General features: G+C 47.4%; 1 protein-coding gene across 1 annotated transcript; it reads right to left on the reverse strand.

The window, feature by feature from the left end:
- Window positions 1-1912: 1912 nt before the first annotated feature.
- Window positions 1913-6403, reverse strand: RIPK3 (receptor interacting serine/threonine kinase 3; the record flags this gene model as incomplete). Its single annotated transcript, XM_079699160.1, is given in 14 exon segments — window positions 1913-1920; window positions 2150-2210; window positions 2354-2446; window positions 2450-2713; window positions 2949-3034; window positions 3145-3222; window positions 3225-3311; window positions 3528-3574; window positions 3696-3841; window positions 4342-4563; window positions 4565-4687; window positions 4805-4871; window positions 4873-4926; window positions 6354-6403. Coding segments are annotated over 14 exon segments (1386 nt in total).
- Window positions 6404-18800: the final 12397 nt, after the last annotated feature.

The following is an 18800-nucleotide window of genomic DNA, read 5'->3' on the forward strand; positions in this document are numbered from 1 at the left end:
TCCTCCCAGGCACTCCCTGTGGCCTCCCTGCCTTCTCCCAGTTGGCAGTGAAGGGACTGTTCAATCTTGTGCTCCTCCTTCCTCAAACCCAGACTGCAGAGGTGCTCTAGCAAAAGCCTGGGGCACAGGGTTGAAGCAAAGAAGCCCCGGCTACCCCCTTTCCCCCAACTCACTGCCGCAGCTGAACGGGCTAACCCCAGGGCAGGTTTCGGAGTCACACTGGCTGCTAGGCTATTAGCTCTGAGCCCCGGGCAACAGGCACTTCCCTCCCGGCGCCTCGGCGCCCTCCCACTTCCCCGGTGGGACAGCCCGGCCCTTCCTGTGCCCTAGCCGGACTCCGCAGACCTCCTCCCCCACTCTGATTGTCTCTGCTAACTCCACAGCCTCCCCACATCTGTCCCCTCAAGGAAGAGGAATGCAGACCACGGGGGAGACGCAAGGGGTGGGGTGGACTGAGCCAAGCGTCAAATTTCAAAATGGGTTCAGAACCTTGGATGTGGGGAGACTGAGGGTGGGCTGGAGCGAAGGCTGGCAGGGATGCAGGGAAGAAGAAGATGGTGCCATACAGGGGCTAGGTTCTAGGTCAGGATGGGAGGCGATCACTCCCTGCTCCTCCAGCCTAGATGGCAGCGCTGTGGCCGTATCTGAGTGGTCCATACTCCAGTGGTGTCCAGCTCCAGGGGAGGGGCCCATCTGCGTGTAGCATTGTGGAGCCGTCACTGTCCACTCCCGGACACCAGCTGAGAATCAAAGGGTTCCAGTGCCTCCACGGAAGCAATGTGTGCATGGGTGTATGCAGCAGAGGGAGGTGGTAGTATGGGGGCTGACCTACGAGAGACTAGGGGCATCATGCAGGGCAAAGAAGTGCTGGGGTCTGCGAACTCCCATGGCGAGCCCCCTCCCCAGGACTCCACTGCCAAGTCTCCACAGCCCAGAGAAAAGGTGGTGGCAGGACCACAGCCTCTGTCCTCAGGGTTTGGTTTAGGGTGGGGCCTGGGCCTGCTCTACAGGAAGTGTTCTGCCCTGAGATTAGAGCTGCCCAGGAGCCAGACCTCCAGGATTCCTTCCTGCCGCCGCCAGCTGGGCCCTGACCTTGTGTGCCACAACTCTGCCCACCTACAGCCCTCAGCATCCCCCTTCCCGCCCTAGCCAGACACCGAAGTGCCTTCTACTCCCTCGATGTCAGCTCCCCCGCCTCTCATCCACGTCCCTTCCTGCCCCTGGCTGAAGCTTTAGCCTCGTTCGTGGTGCTTTGGTTAAAATTCCACATTTATTGACTCCTGGGGCCACAAAGACAGTTCGGGTGCAGGCCTGATGGCCCTCAGAGAAAGTCTAGGCTAGCTGCCTCAAGTCCAGGAGGCAGATTAGAAGCTTCTTCAATTCCTGCTATTATGATACCAGCCCTGTGGCCCACTCCAGGCTTCGGGTTCTTGCCGTCCTTCTTTCGAACCTATTCCTTGGGGGGTGCGCTGGGGGCCCCTATCCATGCCCCGAGGTGCCAGGCCCTGAACGGATGAGGCAGTTCTTCCTTGTATAATCATATGGTTGTTGTTTCCAATCTGTACCCCTTGGCTATGAAGTATGGTAGGAAACCGTGGCCCTTTAAGAGAAAGAGTGATGATGGTGGGAGGGTTAAGCGCTCTCTAGACTCAAAGTGAGGAGGAGCCGCAGGGTGGAGAGGCAGTGGCACCTCGCGTTCACCCTGGGGAAATGCAAGTGTGGGGTCTCCGGGCCTGCTAGTGACTGGGTCAAGGTGTACCTTCAGCCTTGCTCTTCAGGCTGCACCTTCAGAATTGGGTTTGCAGAAGCTCAATAGGAGTGGCAACTAACATCTGAGACTCTGATATTTGGGTCTTTTCTGATGGGAAACCCTCTGGGCATACATGGCAACCGTGGAATGGAATTCAGGGGTTCACAGAGCTGGTGTTGGGGAAAGTCAGAAGGCTCAGGGGCAAATCCAGGCTTTGCTGTGTGACCTCAGTGGATGTCAGTTTCTTCATTTATAAAATGAGAAAGTTGGGTTAGGTGGCCTCTAGCCCTTTCTCATTCCCCTCCCCAAGTACCCTGTATCTATATTTGGTCTTGAGGAAGAAGCTGGTGGAAGAATTGAGCAGGGGAAAGGAAGGAGGAAGGAGTGGGGAGTGGGTACCTGGTACTGGATTTGGCCCTGGTGCCCTGGGAGGCCAGTTGGTGTCACGTCTCTCAGCCCCCTGCAAACAACACAGGGCTTTCAGGCCCCCTGTCCTGGGCCTTGTCCCCCTACTGCAGACCCCCTCAGCCCCAAGTCTCCCCTAGCAAGGGGACAGGATTCACAGAAGTCCTAGTGCATCCCCTAGTCCTACCAATGTCTCACCTGATACCCTTGGGGTCCAGGACCTGGGGTCCAAGCTGAGGTGGGGCTGGGCTTCTGGTTTCTGACAGGTAAGGTCTCTGGATTTTGAGGAGGTCAGGCTGTTGAATCTGAAGAGGTCTCTGCTGTCCAGGCAGGCTGAACCTGCCCTCTCTGGGCCCTGATGCTCTCAGAAAGGTTTGTACATTTTTCAGGAACAGACCTGTCGTACCCCTCCAGATTCAGGTTCATCATTTCAGAGACCATGGAATCATGGCTTCCTGTGGTCGCCCCAGGGCCATCCATTTCTGTACTTTCTGGGCCTGGCTTGAGGACAGACAACAACCTGCTGCTGCCCCTGTGCTCAGACAGGAACTCCTTTACCTGCAAGGATGGGGAGCTGGCTGGGCATGGAGGTGGGAGAGCCAGAGCAAACCCAAGGGAGGAGTCTCTTGGTTCATATCTGTTGCCTGGGAACTCAGGGATGGGGCAGCGACACTGGGGACAAGAGTCAAGGCTTAGAGAACAGTGGTCAGTGGGGAGTCATTGGGTGGTCAAGGGAGCCACGTTGTGCCATCCTGCCCAGCTGCTAGGTGGGGTGAGGGCGTTGGCCACTCACTGAGGAGACTGCAGCATTCATCTTTTTACCAGATACATCTCCTTTCTTTACCGGATCGAGGACTTTCTGGGTGTTTGGTCGGCATTCTGGAGAGAAGGCAGAGTGGGTGGCAGGTGAGCAAAACTTCTTTTCCAGTGAAAAGCCCCTGCTGACAGATCCAGGCCTACCTCAACTGCCAGCTAAGTGGCCAGCGCACCTTGGAAGGAGGGCCTCTTCTGGGGCTCATGGCTCCAGCAGTGCTGCATTAAATCCTTCAGTACTTCCAAGCCAGGATCTCAGGGCCAGACTGCGGCAGCTCAGTCAATGCAGGCCGGATCTGCCTCTCACACACTGCTTCCCGCAGCAGTGATTTATGGTCCACTACTGGGGTGTGGGTGTGAGGAGAAGGCATTCAGAGTACGAAGGCCACCTGCACCATCACGGAAAGGGGCAGGGAGTGTAGGAGATGTGAGGAAGGAGTAGGGCCGCCTGAGCAGGTAAAGAAGGAGGAAGAAGCAGGAAGAGGAGGGCTTCGGGATTGGGGGTTTGGGGGAGGGGGCACCTGAGGTGAAGGATCCCAGAGTCTGCCTAGAGTTTTACTCTCAGCTTCTCTTCTGGCTCGCACTGCCCACATTAGGATCCCGAAGCTGCAGGAGACAAAAAGCTGAGGCCTGACCCAACTGCTGACGAGACTCCTTTCCATATACGATCCCTTAGAAGGACCCAGAGAGGTGTAGAAATTGGGGATGTATGTTTGGAGTACCTTACCTGTAGACATCACTGGCCATGGAGGCCTTCCAGTTTATATCAGCCAACAGTTCTGGGGTCAAGTAAGCTGGGGTGCTCCCTGACTCCCCAGATCCTGTCCCTGACTGTGAGCCTCCCAGAAACGCGGACAGGCCCAAATCTGCCAGCTGCAAAAGGAGATAAGGAGGAGATGGACAGAGATGGACAGGGCCTAGCAGCCTCCAGAATCCTTTCCTCTCCCCCACAGAAGGTGCAGGCCCTTCTGTGCCTGCACAGATATTATGATCCCAGCCTTGTAAAAGGGATGTTGAGGGTTAGCGGAATGGTAGGACCAGTGGGGCTCCTGGTTGGAGGTCTGGGTCCCCACTCCATGGGGCTGGGTCAAGGTCTGAGTCTCCTGGACTAGGTCAGCCACGGGTCTTTGGAGGGCCCTGTGGGGTGGACCCATGGAACTGACCATGTTGGCCAAGGCCTCTATCACCTGGTATGGGAGGGGCTAAAGCTCCTGGATGAGCCTTGACACTTGGGCAGCCCTGTGTCCAGAGGGAGATGCTGATGGTATTCAGAAGAGAGGGCTGCAGCAGGTCCTCTGTCCAGTGGGTGGGGCTGGAGCAGCTCTGGGGCAGGACCTCGTCCAGGGGTTGGGCTGTGTAATGGATGCGCTGACCTTGGCATGCAGCTCTGAGTCCAATAGGACGTTGGGGGGCTTGAGGTCCCGGTGTAGAAGCATGGGGTTCTGGCTGTGCAGGTAGCACATCCCGAGCACCAGCTCCTGCAGCAGGCGGCAGAGGAGCGGCCCCGGCCTTGGGCACTGGGGCTGTAGCAGCACCGCCAGGGAACCGTTCTCTATGAATTGAGTCACCAGAGCCGGCCCAGACACGTACTCCCCCCTCCAGTTTCTTTGTGATCCCCAGCAGGGGCAGCACATGATTGTTAAACAGGCTTGCCATGGCCTTCACCTCCCTGGATATCGCCAGCCGGCACTCAGGCGCAGGTTGGAGCCGAGGTCCCTCCTGGGAAGATCCTTCCCTTCCGCACTCAGGCCCTGCCACGCAGCGGCCCCTCCTCCTCTGCCCAGCCTCCCAGACCAGACACCCGCCGCAAGCGGCTCGGGGCACTCACGAGTTCACGATCTTCACCGCCACTTCCAAACCCCAAGTCCTGTGCTGTGCCCGGAAGACAGCGCCAAATCCTGAACTCGGGGTTCTCCACTTCCTCGATGGGCACCAGCGGGGCTGAGGTACCGCTGTGCCTGAGAGAGGGGGCCTCATCACCCGCTGGCCAGGGCCCCAAGGCCGCGTGGCTCCCCGCACCGCCCCACCCCCCAAGCCCCGTGACTCAGCTCGTGTTGGTCAGTTCAATCCCCAGCCTCCCCCGTGAGCCCCACTGTGCCCTGGCCTTGGCACGTTCTGTGAGCAAGTCCGTGGGTGCCGTGTGTGTGTGTGTGTGTGTGTGTGTGTGTGTGTGTGTGTGTGGCTGCGGAACCATAGCTCACTCTCCACTCACCATAACTTAACACAAGACATCAGGCTGGAAGGTGCGAGAAGCTTCTGGAAGTTGCGAGCCCGCACGCATGGAAGAGGGGTTGGGGGCCGGGAGAGGGGTCAGTCTCCAGGCCACTGCACGGATTCCGCTTCCCGGGTTGCTTTCTCTACACTGCCTGGACCACTTCCTTCTTTGACGGAAGCCTCTGCAGTCCCGCCCTCAGGGGCGGGGGGAAGGGGGTGCCGGTGGGGTGCCGAACGGAAGCTAGTGCTGTTCCTCGGGTGCCACGGCCAGGTTCATTGTCACTGGGTATGCAGGGCGCCACGGAAGGAGTCCTTACCTTCTAGGAACCCACAATCAACCGCCTTCTAAGCTGCTGTCTCTCCCTTCTCCCACCGGATTCCCAGCTCCACCGCCAAGCCTGGGATGGTGAGGATTGGGGGAGATGTTGCTGAGGAGGACATTATGGTCCTACGCTTCCGCTCTCCCCCAGCTGCCTTAAGATCACAGCTAACACGTGTCTAAAGCTCACCGTGTAGGAGGTACATATTATAGATTAGCTTACGGTAATTCTCACATCAACCCTAAGGAGATACGTACTGCCTTTGTTACTTCTTTACAGGTGAGGAAGCGGAAGCACGGATAGTGTAAGTACCTGGCCCAAGCGTGTGTGGAACTGACCTCCAAGCCTGGCTCTGAACCATCAAGCTTTGCTATTTTCACATAGGCTTCAGCTGGTGGGGGAGGTGGCTGGGGTAGGTGTGAAGCAACCAACAGTCTGCATTCCTGCCCTTGGTAGTGATTTGTCTGCTGGCAAGACCAAGACCCACTCCCAGGGTGTTGTGGTCAGCTAGGCGAATTGGGCCAGGCAGAGTGTTGCTGATATTGTGGTGTATACTGCAGTGGAAACACCTCAGAGCCTCTCTGCCCTCTCCCCCCACGGCAAATCCTCCATGCAACTTCTCTGGTTAACAAATGTTCTTGCCAAGCATTTACTCTGGACAAGGGCCCTGGAGAACTCAGGAGCAAGTGGAGCCTTAAGGATTCAGGGTAGACAGAAGGTGTCCATATTTTACCTGCCCAAGGCCTGACCATGGCTGGAGGTTGTGGAATTAGATATAGCCAGCCTTAGGCACTCGGTTCTTTTTGGGGAGACCCAACCCTGTGATTCATGGGTCATGGGCCAGGGCTCACCAGAGGGTGCTCACCTTGGTGTGAACTTTCCATTCTGTCCAGTGGTCCATGGGCCCTGCTAGTTGGAGCAAAAGTGGCCAGCAGTTAACTGTGGTTTCTCGAGCACCTGGAACTCCAGGATCCACATCATGGATTCTTGTGGAGTCAGTCCATGCTATTTTCAACCTATTTAGGGAATTCTTAGACTGTAGTCTCTTTGAAAGCTGGTACATGGTAGGTACCCGGTAAATATTTGTTGAATTGAACTAATAAATGAACAACGAAAACTTTTTTTTTTTGCGGTACGCGGGCCTCTCACTGTTGTGGCCTCTCCCGTTGCGGAGCACAGGCTCCGGACGCGCAGGCTCAGCGGCCACGGCTCACGGGCCCAGCCGCTCCGCGGCATGTGGGATCTTCCCGGACCGGGGCACGGACCCGCGTCCCCTGCATCGGCAGGCGGACTCTCAACCACTGCGCCACCAGGGAAGCCCTCTTGGATTCTTTTTTGGGGAGCCCTCTCCAGTGCCCAGGGCATGCCCTTCTCCTTTAGTGTTCCAAGCAGGTCGAAAGTCTCTTTTCACTTGTTTTTCCTTAGCAAAGTGGAGGGACTGATGCTTTCACAAAGAACCATACTGTCTAGGGCCACCTGCCCCAGCAAATGGAATCCCTGTTTATCATCTGTTTCTTCACACACCGGTTTCCCAGTGGTGTCCCACTGGCAGAACCTAAGTTGCCTGTCTGCACACTCGAGGCAAGGGAGACTGGAAAGGGTAACTTCTTTTTTTTCTACCTTAGCATGAAGGGACTAAAAAGATTTTGAGCAGCCATCAATGACAAGTGTCCACACACATACAACAACCATAATGCACCTTCTACTATCAGTGTGGAGTCCTTCTCTCTTCACTTACTGTGTCTAGTTAATGTTGATGATCTAATTTCTGTGCTCTCCTAGCCCCTCTCATCCCGGTAAGGCAGTTTTCCCAGCTGGATGTTCTCCTCCCTCTCTTCCCCTTGTCTCTCTGTCTCTCTCTCTCTGTCTCTCTCTCTCTGTCTCTCTCTGTCTCTCTCTGTCTCTCTCATAGGGAGTTGACTATAGCCTAATGGTCAAAGGTCCAGGCTCTCAGATCAGGCTACCTGGGATTCAATTGCGCTTCTGCAAGTTACTAGCTCTTTGTCATTTGCCAAGTTACTCAACTTCTCTGAGCTTCAGTTAATTATAGTACCTACAGGGCTGGGCTGGTGTGAGGACGAAATAAAATAATACAGCACATTTCCAGGCACATGTTATGTGCTTAATAAGTGACAGACATTAATACAATCAACATTATTGCATTTCCAATCTGAGGAACATTTCTAATTCACTATAGGTAGAGCAGAGAAAAATGATTTCACTGCTGCTCAGTGAAATAGCTAGCTTTTCCTTCTGGTAAATTCCCAGCCCCACCCTTTCCTCCCAGGGCTCCTCTAATGACTCACCCATCAGGTATTCTCACTCCTCTCCCGCAGACAAGTGTCCTGAGGGAGCGATTGAGGAAGTCAGTTGCGTCCCTGCCTGTGGTCTAGAGGAGTTCGGGCTTTAATCCTGAGTCTCTAGCTTCTTGGCTGTAAGGTTGTCTAAGGTTGAGAAGGTCACATGGTTGACCCAAAGATGGGCTTTGGGCCTGAGGCGGCTGCTTTTGGTGCTCCCTGCCACACATTCTCAGGCCGCCTTTGATCTGAGCTGCCGCTGCGGTGGATGGCCCCACGACCCTGCCAGTGCCCCATCCAAGAGGCCTGTCTCTGTTTTTCTCCCTCAGTTGACAGAACTGTGGTGAGAGGAGAGGAGAGTTAATGCCCTGGGGGTGACCCTCTCAGTGGAGGACATGAGTCAGTGCCCCAGCCTCCTTTCTTTCAAAGGGTCAATTCTGGGGTGTGTTCTACAGTTCTTCAGAGGGCCTCTGGCTAGACTGAGCTCCACAACAGGCGCTAGCTCAGTAGGTACCTTTTGGGGGCATTTTCTCCTACCCTGACCCACATTTTCTGCTCCGTCCCTCCTGACCCTTGGGACCACTCTCCAGGAAGTCTCAAGTTCTGGTCTCAGGCGCTGTTTTCAGGGGAACACAATCTAAGCCCTCTGCCCTGTTTCCTCCTCATTGTTTATCCTCTGAATGTCTTTGTGACTAGGATCCCTCCCTGACTGGAAAGAAAGAAGAAAGGAGGGGAAAAGAAGTGAACAGAAATGAATCTAACTCTCTCAGAGATGGGGAATCATGTATATGGGCACCTATGGCTCTCTCATCTCTTATCTCATTCAAATTTTAGCAACAAACCTGTGAGGCAGATAATTATTAGTCCCATTTTATGGATAAAGAAACTGAGAGGCTGTGAGAGGTTAAGTAACCAGCCTGAGGTTATACAAAAACTTTGTGGCACAGTGGGGTTTTAAACCCAGATCTATGCTCCTTCAGCTGCTTTCTTTTATGGGTGAGGGCCTTTGAAAGAATCTGGAAGCAGGACTTTGAATCAATCAAGTAAGACTATCAGCTTTTTTAAGCTAAATATTTGAACAGTGTTATTGAAGTAGAGCTGACATTCAGTAAACTGCACATATTTAAGGCGTACAATGTGATGAGTTTTGACATATGTATATGTCGGTGAAACCATCACTACAATTAAGGTAATGAACATATTTATCACACCAGAAACTTCCTTGTGCCCCTTTTCAATCTTTCACTCTGCCTTTCTATGCTATTTCCCCTTTCCTGGTAACCACTAATCTGCTTTCCGTCACTTTGTGATTGGTTGGCATTTTCTATTTTATATAAATGGAATCACATAGCATGTATTCTTTTTTGTCTGACCTCTTTCACTTAATGTGATTATTTTGAGATTCACCTATATTGTTGTGTGCATAAGTAGTTTATTCCTTTTTATTGCCAAGCAGTACTTCATTGTACCACAATTTCTTCATCAGTTTGCCTGTTCATGGACAATAATTTTTGGCTATTACAAACGTACATGTCATGTACACATCTTTGTATGGACCTATGTTTTCGATTCTCTTGAATAAATATCTAGGAGTGGAATGCTCAATCATATGATAGGTATATATTTAACTTTTGAAGAAACTGCCAAACAGTTTGCCAGCATGGTTGTACCATTTTACATTCCCACCAGCATTGGGTGAGTCTGAGCTCACACGGAACTATCCACCACAGAGGGTCCTAAACAAGATGAACCCAAACAGACCTACACCAAGACATATTATAATAAAAATGGCAAAAATTAAAGATAAAGAGTGGATTCTAAAGGCAGCAAGATAAAAACAAAGAGTTAATTACAAGGGAACCCCCATAAGGCTTTCAGCTGACTTCTCTACAGAAACACTGCAGGCCAGAAGAGACTGGCAAAATATATTCAAAGTCTTGAAAAGGAAAAATCTGCAACCTAGAATACTCTACCCAGCACTATTATCATTTAGAATATGAGGAGAAATAAAGAATTTCTCAGACAAGCAAACACTAAAAGAATTCAGCAATACTAAACCTCTCCTAAAAGAAATATTGAAAGGTCTTCTTTATATAGAAAAGAAGCAAGAAGATATAGGAAGGAGAAAATCATAACTGGAAAGTAAACCACTTAAATTAGCCAGTATACAGATTAAAAAGAAAAAAAAAAACAACTATTTGTGCAACAAGGATCGCATGTGCTGCAACTAAGACCCGGCACAGCCAAATAAATAAATAAATATTTTTTAAAAAGTAGAAGAAAAGAGAGAGAACCCAAATAAACAAAATAAGAAATGAAAAAGGAGAAATCTCAACTGATACTACAGAAATACAAAAAAAAAGAATACTGTGAACAATTATATGCCAAAAAATTTGACAACCTAGAAGAAATGGATGACTTTCTAGAAATATACGGCCCACCAAAACTGAATCAAGAAGAAACAGATAATTTGAATAGGCCAGCCACTAGAAGTGAAATAGAATCTGTGATTTAAAAATTCCCTATAAACAAAAGTCCAGGACCAGAATGCTTCACAGGCAAATTCTACCAAACATACGAAGAACTTATACTGATTCTTCTCAAACTCTTCCAAAAGATTGAAGAGGGAACACTCCCAAAGATATTCTATGAAGCCACCATCACACTGATACCAAAACCAGACAAAGATACTACCAAAAAAGAAAATTACAGGTCACTATCTTTGATGAATATAGATGCAAAAATTGTCAACAAAATATTAGCAAATTGAACCCAACAACACATAAAAAAGATCATACAACACGACCAAGTGGGATTCATCCCAAGTTCACAAGGATGGTTCAACATATGCAAATCAATCAATGTAATACACCATATAAACAAAAGAAAAGTCAAAAACCACATAATCATCTCAATAGATGCAGAAAAAGCATTTGACAAAATTCACCATCGATTCATGATAAAAACTCTTACCAAAGTGGGTATAGAGGTAACATACCTCAACATAGTATAAGCTGTTTTCGACAAACTCACAGCCAATATAATAGTCAACAGTGAAAAGCTGAAAGCCTTCCCACTAAAACCTGGAACAAGACAAGGATGTCCACTCTCACCACTTCTATTCAACATTGTATTGGGGACTTCCCTGGTGGCGCAGTGGTTAAGAATCTGCCTGCCAATGCAGGGGACGCAGGTTCGATCTCTGGTCTGGGAAGATCCCACATGCCGCAGAGCAACTAAGCCCACGAGCCACAACTACTGAGCCCATGTGCCACAGCTACTGGAGTCCATACGCCTAGAGCCCGTGCCCCACAACAAGAGAAGCCACCGCAATGAGAAGCCCGCGGACCACAATGAGGAGTAGCCCCCTCTCGCTGCAACTGGAGAAAGCCCGCGCACAGCAACGAAGACCCAATGCAACCAAAAATAAAAGAAACCCCCCCACCCCCCCAAAACCCCATAGTATTGGAAGTCCTAGCCACAGCAATCAGAAAAAAAAAAAAGGTATCCAAATAGGAAGGGAAGAAGTAAAATTGTCATTATACACAGATGACATGATACTATATTTAGAAAACCCTAAGGACTCCACACAAAAACTACTAGATCTAATAAATGAATTCAGCAAAGTAGCAGGATGCAAGACTAACATTCAGAAATCAGTTGCATTTCTTTACACTAACAATGAAATATCAGAAAGGGAATGTATTTCCCACCTCTCATAGGACCTGATCCATGACCAAGTCTCATTTAATTTTTCCAACTCAGGAAATTGCTTTACTTAATATCTTTTGAGTGTCTATTATGTGCCAGGCACTGTAATTATGCATCATACACTTCTATCCAGCCACTAACCTTAAGTAGATACTAGTTCCCCCGTTTTATACATGAGGAAATTGACACAAAGATTAAGGAGTTTTCCCAAAGACAACTCTGAAATGGTGAAGCCTAAATCTAGCCCAGGTCTATCAATCTGACTCCAGATCTGTGTTCTTCCCACTATACTGTACTACCTCTCTCCTTCCTACTTTTCTGAGCAGACAGAAATTACTTTCCTTCCTATCTCTTCAACATTACTCCATATCTTCACCTATTTTTTTTTAAATTAAAGTATTATTTACCATGTTGTGGCAATCTCTGCTTACGGCAAAGTGACTCAGTTATACACACAGAGAAGTTCTTTTTTTTAATATTCTTTTCCATTATGGTTTATCCCAGGAGATTGGATATAATTCCCTGTGCTATATAGTAGGACCTCATTGTTTATCCATTCTAAATGTAATAGTTTGCATCTACCAACCCCAAACTCCCAGTCCATCCCTCTCCCTCTCCTCCTCCCCCTTGGCAACCACAATTCTGATCTCTATGTCTGTGAGTCTATTTCTGTTTTGTAGATAGGTTTGTTTGTGCCATATTTTAGATTCCACATATAAGTGATATCATGTGGTGTTTGTCTTTCTCTTTCTGACTTACTTCACTTAGTATGATAATCTCTAGTGGCATCCATGTTGCTGTAAATGGCATTATTTCATTCATTTTTATAGCTGAGTAGTATTCTATTGTATATATGTACCACATCTTCTTATCCATTCCTCTGTCATGGACATTTAGGTTGTTTCCATGTTTTGACTATTGTGAATCGTGCTGCTATGAACATAGGGGTGCATGTATCTTTTCAATTTAGAGTTTTGTCTGGATATATGCCCAGGAGTGGGATTGCTGGATCATATGGTAATTATACTTTTGCCTGATGATTCAGGAGAAGCATAATTGTTGCTGAGACCTGAGAAAAAAGTATCCCTGGGTACAGAGTGAGGACTCCGAATAGCTGCTGTAGATGTCGTGGACAGCATTCCTAAAATAGGATAACCATGACTGTCATGAAGCTGCTTCTTTTTTATTTATATAAATTTATTTATTTTATTTATTTATTTTTGGCTATGCTCGGTCTTCATTGCTGCGTGCAGGCTTTCTCTAGTTGCGGTGAGCGGGGGCTACTCTTCGTTGTGGTGCTTGGGCCTCTCATTGAGGTGGCTTCTCTTGTTGTGGAGCACAGGCTCTAGGTGCGCAGGCTTTGTTGTGGTACGTGGGCTCAGCAGTTGTGACCTGCAGGCTCTAGAGCTCAGGATCAGTCATTGGGTGCACGGGCTTAGTTGCTCCGTGGCATGTGGGATCTTCCCGGACCAGGGCTCGAACCTGTGTCCCCTGCATTGGCAGGTGGATTCTTAACCACTGCACCACCAAGGAAGTCCCACTGCTTCTTTTCTTTTTTTTTTTTTTTTTTTTTTGCTGTACGCGGGCCTCTCACTGCTGTGGCCTCTCCCGTTGCGGAGCACAGGCTCCGGACACACAGGCTCCGCGGCCATGGCTCGCGGGCCCAGCCGCTCCGCGGCATGTGGGATCTTCCGGGATCGGGGCACGAACCCGTGTCCCCTGCATCGGCAGGCGGACTCTCAACCACTGCGCCACCAGGGAAGCCCGCTTCTTTTCTTTTCTTTTTTTTTTTTTTTTGTGGTACACGGGCCTCTCACTGTTGTGGCCTCTCCCGTTGCGGAGCACAGGCTCCAGATGCACAGGCTCAGCGGCCACAGCTCACGGGCCCAGCCGCTCCGCGGTACGCGGGATCCTCCCAGACCGGGGCACGAACCCGTGTCCCCTGCATCAGCAGGCGGACCCTCAACCACTGCGCCACCAGGGAAGCCCCCACTGCTTCTTTTTAAAAAATCTTTTTTTAATTTATTTTTTTAAATCTTTGGCCGCACTGTGCAGCATGCAGGATCTTAGTTCCCTGAACTGGGATCGAACCAGTGCCCCCTGCATTGGGAGCACGGTATCTTAATCACTGTACCGCCAGGGAAGTCCCAAGCTGCTACTTCTTAACTATGAAAAGAACTTGATTCATTCTGTATAATATATAATGAGAATAATTACATGTTAAGTCAAGAGTATCTTAATTAATTAAATAATTAATTAATTTTTGGCTGTGTTGGGTCTTCGTTTCTGTGTGAAGGCTTTCTCTAGTTGTGGTGAGCGGGGGCCACTCTTCATTGTGGTGCACAGGCCTCTCACTGCCGTGGCCTCTCTTGTTGCGGAGCACAGGCTCCAGATGTGCAGGCTCAGTAGTTGTGGCTCACGGGCCCAGTTGCTCCGTGGCATGCGGGATCCTCCCAGAGCAGGGTTCGAACCCGTGTCCCCTGCATTGGCAGGCAGTCTCAACCACTGCGCCACCAGGGAAGCCCAAGAATATCTCATATTAGAGGAAATATGAGTAACTGAATTTTATGGATAATCCCTACATCCCATTTCTCTAGTTTGCAGAGGCTGCTAATTGACCCCAATAGTCTTTCTTCCCATCTTCTTTAGTAATAGAACCTGATATTTTCAGGTGAATATATGCCCACTTGGAATAAATACACTTCCCAGCCTCCCTTATACCTATATGTGACCATGTGACTAAATTCTGGACAATTGGAAGTAAATATAAATGGAGTGCGGAGGAAGTGGTGTGTATTCTTCTGCTCTTCGTTTTCCTGTTGGTTTAAAAGTGAATGTGATGGCTGTACCTTGAGCAGCCGTCTTCCATGAAGTGGGATGCTAATGATGGTGGAGCAGCAAGATGGAAGGAGTTGGGAGTCTCATAGTTGTGGCGTTGACATACTACACCTTGAATTTTTACCTGTAGAGCCTTTATATGAGAGAGAAATAAACTTCTATCTTATTTAAGCCACTGATATTTCAGGATTTTATGTCATACCCAGCCAAACCTAATTCTAACAGATGCACCTAGTTATTAAAACACTATCTCTTACCAACTCTTCAATCGGTCAACAAATATTTTCTATCAATCTCTGTATCCCAGAGCTTAGCATGGTGACGGCACATAATAGATGTTCAATAAATGTGAGAGATTAAATATACAAATGGACAATGGCCAGACCACATATAACAATAGAACTCTGACCTGTAATCTACGGCAACTCCCCAGGCCATTATCTACAGTAACCAGCCTAGGAAGCCAGCCTACTATATATGTCAGGCTTGCAGGAATTCAGACCACTATCTCTAGCAACCAGCCTAGGAAGCCAAAAATTAAGTCCTGTAACAATCTTCTCCACACAGCTAGATCTTGATTAATAAGTGACAGCTTCCCTAAGTTTTGTTCCTGCTTCCAAATTAGGACCGACTAGAGAAAGCCAAACAATGCATTTTTAACCAATCGCATAGGAGGCCCTGCCTTCAGTTAGCCCACCTACAGCTTCCCCATACCAATAGCTTCCAATCAGGTCATACCCAAAGCCTTTCTTTTTTTCCACAATAAAGCTTCCCTACTCCTTTACCTGACTTTGAGTCTCTGCCAAAATGCAAGTGAGGGTGGCTGACTCCCTTGCTGGAGGAAGCTCTGAACAAATAGCTTTTGCCTGTTCTCATTTGATTGGTTTTCATTTATTTCCACTAGTGTTTATTAAATATATGAAATGTAAAAAAAAAAAAAAGATTTTGGTAGATAAATAGACAGCCAAGTTTCCTTTCAGAGAATTTATACTCTAGTGGGGTACACAGACATTAAACAGTGTTTACACAGTTATATTATTACAGTTGGGAGATGTGTTATGACTGCTATGAGAATGCTATGAGATTATAGCTGAGATCTAGAGATTAGTAGAAGTTTGGCAAAGAAGGTTGTGTGTCAAGAGAGATCCAGGTAGGAGAAACAGTAACTGCAAAATCCTGGAAGTGGGAAGGACTTGGTACACACCAGGAACTGAAGATGTCCAGGACCGTGAAGAGACTGTGCCTCAGGTCCTCGTGTCTAGCTCCCCAGAACTACCACTGTCTAGCTCCTACATGCCCATCCTTCCTGAAGCCTGATTCTCCTTTTCTTTTAGTTCTGTGATCTCTCCTGTCAAAACGTTCCTCTTTTGCTTAAGTTATATGGAGCCAGTTTCTGTTGCTTCCAACCAGTCATCTCTTATTGATAGAATTGCTTTGTTACATCTCCTGAATTACCAGTTATTATTAAACTCTTTTATTAGCATGTAGCATTTCACATTTACATTTTATCCCCCAATTAGATAATATGTAACTGGAAGGAACCACTAAGTTTTGGGGTGGTTGGTTACACAGCATTTCCTCAGGCTTGAGGTCCAGGATTTAGGTGATGAGATCTGGGCCCTTGTGCCTGAGCTTGGTGCCAAGATGGGATGAGACTTGAAGGTCTTATGGGGAGGGGATGAGTGTGGGAAGGATGTGTATTGTTATGACTAGACTGTGACAGATTTTATTTTCTAAAGATGACCATGTGTATGTGTTTATCACATTCTGCATGCTCTTCTTGCAATGTAACTGATATTTCTTCCACCTAGAGTTGGGGTCTCTGTTCTCACCCCTTGATTCTGGCCAGGGGCTTGTGACTTTCAAGACTAGGTCATGAAAATGATGTAGTTTCTACCTGGAGCTCTCTCTCAAAGTTGCCATTTTGTAAGGAATCCCAAGCCACAAGGAACAGTCATATGTATGTGGTACAGCCAATTGCTCTAGCTAGTCTCAGCCACCAGTCAATGTCAACAGCTAGACCTGTGACAATTCTAGCTCCTAGCCTTCAAGTCCCTCACCAGACATTGTGGAGGAGATAGGAGCCTTCCTCACTGCTGAATTTCTTACTCACAGAAACCATGAGAGATAATAAATGATCATTGTGCTCTGAAGCCACAAAGTTTTGGAAGTGATTTGTTATGCAGTAATAGAAACTATTACATTATGTAAAAACTTGAAGTTTTTGTGTTTAAAATTTTTCAGTGAAGGAGACATCTGAAAGCTGTTAGCTTCAACCCTGGAGAAACAAAGACATATTGTAATTTTTGGAATTTATTGTGAAATGGGATTTTTAACGAATTGTGCCAATCTTTTCCTTAGATTTTTTTCTATATATATATATATATTGCTTTCTGTGGAGAAAATTTTTAAATTAAAATCAATATTTAGTCATAAAAATGAATGATGTACTGATGCGCATTACCAATGGATGAACTTTGAAAACCTTATGCTAAGTGGAAGAAGCCGGACACAAAAGGCAACATTATGTGATTCTGTTTACATGAAATGTCCAGAATAGGCAAATCTAGAGACAGAAAGTGAATTAGTGGTTTCTAGGGAGAAAGGGAAGGGGAGAATGGGGAGTGACTACTAACAGGTAAGGCATTTCTTTTTGGGGTGATGAAAATATCCTGGAATTAGATATGGTGATAGTTGCACAACCTTGTGAATATACTAAAAAGGTAGGAGCTGTACACGGAGTTGTACACTTCAAAAGAGTGAATTTTATAGAATGTGGATTATATCTCAATAACAAATTAAGATTATTAAAAAGTTTCCTTTGATCAACCATAAGTGAGATAGATCAACACATCTGGCTATACTGTCCATATGTGAAGATCAATTTTGACAAAGTCACTGACAAATTTGCAAAAATTAAGACTTGGAACAGAAATTGTAATGTTATAATTCATTTCTATGACAGACCAATATGTAAGTATATGTTTTCCCTTTGTATTTAAAATAAAAGTATATGAAATAATTGCAATTATTAATCTGTTGCCTTTTCCTGTCTTTTACTGTTTTATCTATCTATCTATCTACTGGCCTTGTTAGACATATGAGCATAGGAAGTCAATAAAAGAAAATTATTACTCTTTCCATTTTTTCTGGCTATTATTTTTCATATCATGATTAATACTGAAATTATTTTTTTTGTTATAGAGAAGAGTTTAAAAATGATATGCTTCTGTTGTCAAATGTGTAAAGTATGCCATTGGTGTTAGATACTGTTATTGAGAGTCTAAGAAAAAATCAAGGTCTAAACTGGAATGGCAATGAAGGGAATACAAAGGAAGGAGATAGATAGGTAGATAGATATAGATATAGATAGATACATAGGTAAATAGATACTCTATGAATAAAACAGTTCTGTACAGTTAGGGGGCAAGGAAGAGGGAGATGTCAAGTACGAAATGTATCTCCAGCCTGATAATAACTGGCAATTCTTGGGAGTATGGTTTATAAATATAGGTACCCAATGCCTAGAAATGCCTCTGAACATAGAGGTTCCTCAATACATATTTTTTGTTTGACTGAATGATCTTGTATAGCAGCGGTCCCCAACCTTTTTGGTGCCAGGGACCGGTTTCGTGTAAGACAATTCTTCCACGGACGCGGTGGGTGGGGGGATGATGGTTTCGGATGATTCAAGCGCATTACATTTATTGTGCCCTTTATTTCTATTATTATTACATTGTAATATACAATGAAATAATTATACAACTCACCGTAATGCTGACAGGAGGCGGAGCTCAGGCGATAATGCGAGCGACGGGAAGCCGCTGTAAATACAGATGAAGTTATGCACGCTCACCTGACGCTCACCTCCTGCTGTGCGGCCCGGTTCCTAACAGGCCGAGGACTGGTACGGGGTGGGGGGTGGGGGGGTTGGGGATCCCTGTTGTATAGGACACATTTTAATTGCTTCACTTACTCTCCATCCATCTTTTTACTCCAGCTATTACTGTGGCAACCAACTGCTTGTCCATGTCACCTGACAGGACCTACTCACAGGCACAGCTCCTATCTTTTTTGCATCTTGCCCAGGGGCTTCTTTGCTGCAGCCTTGTGGGACACCTACAGTTTTCTGACCCTCGTGTAAAACTGGAAGAGTGAGGGAATTAACACACAAGGGGCAACTCTTGACAATTGGGGGTGAGGGCAAGCAGACAAATATCCCATCTCTTGAATCACATTCTGTATGGCTCCACAGAAGGTGCCCAGGGGGGACAATGTTCCAGTTGCTCAGGGTGGTAACCAGCTCCACATCACACCCTTGGACTTTCCCCTTTCACTCTTTCCAGCCCCCCACTTTTGTCCCTTGTGATTGCTCTCCGCAATAAACTACCTGCATCTCATTCTTTTTTCAGGCTCTGATTTTTGGGGGAAAGCCCACCCTAAGACAGATTC

The sequence above is a fragment of the Hyperoodon ampullatus genome (genome assembly GCF_949752795.1).
Source record: "Hyperoodon ampullatus genome assembly, chromosome: 3".
Taxonomy (NCBI): Eukaryota; Metazoa; Chordata; class Mammalia; order Artiodactyla; family Ziphiidae; genus Hyperoodon; species Hyperoodon ampullatus.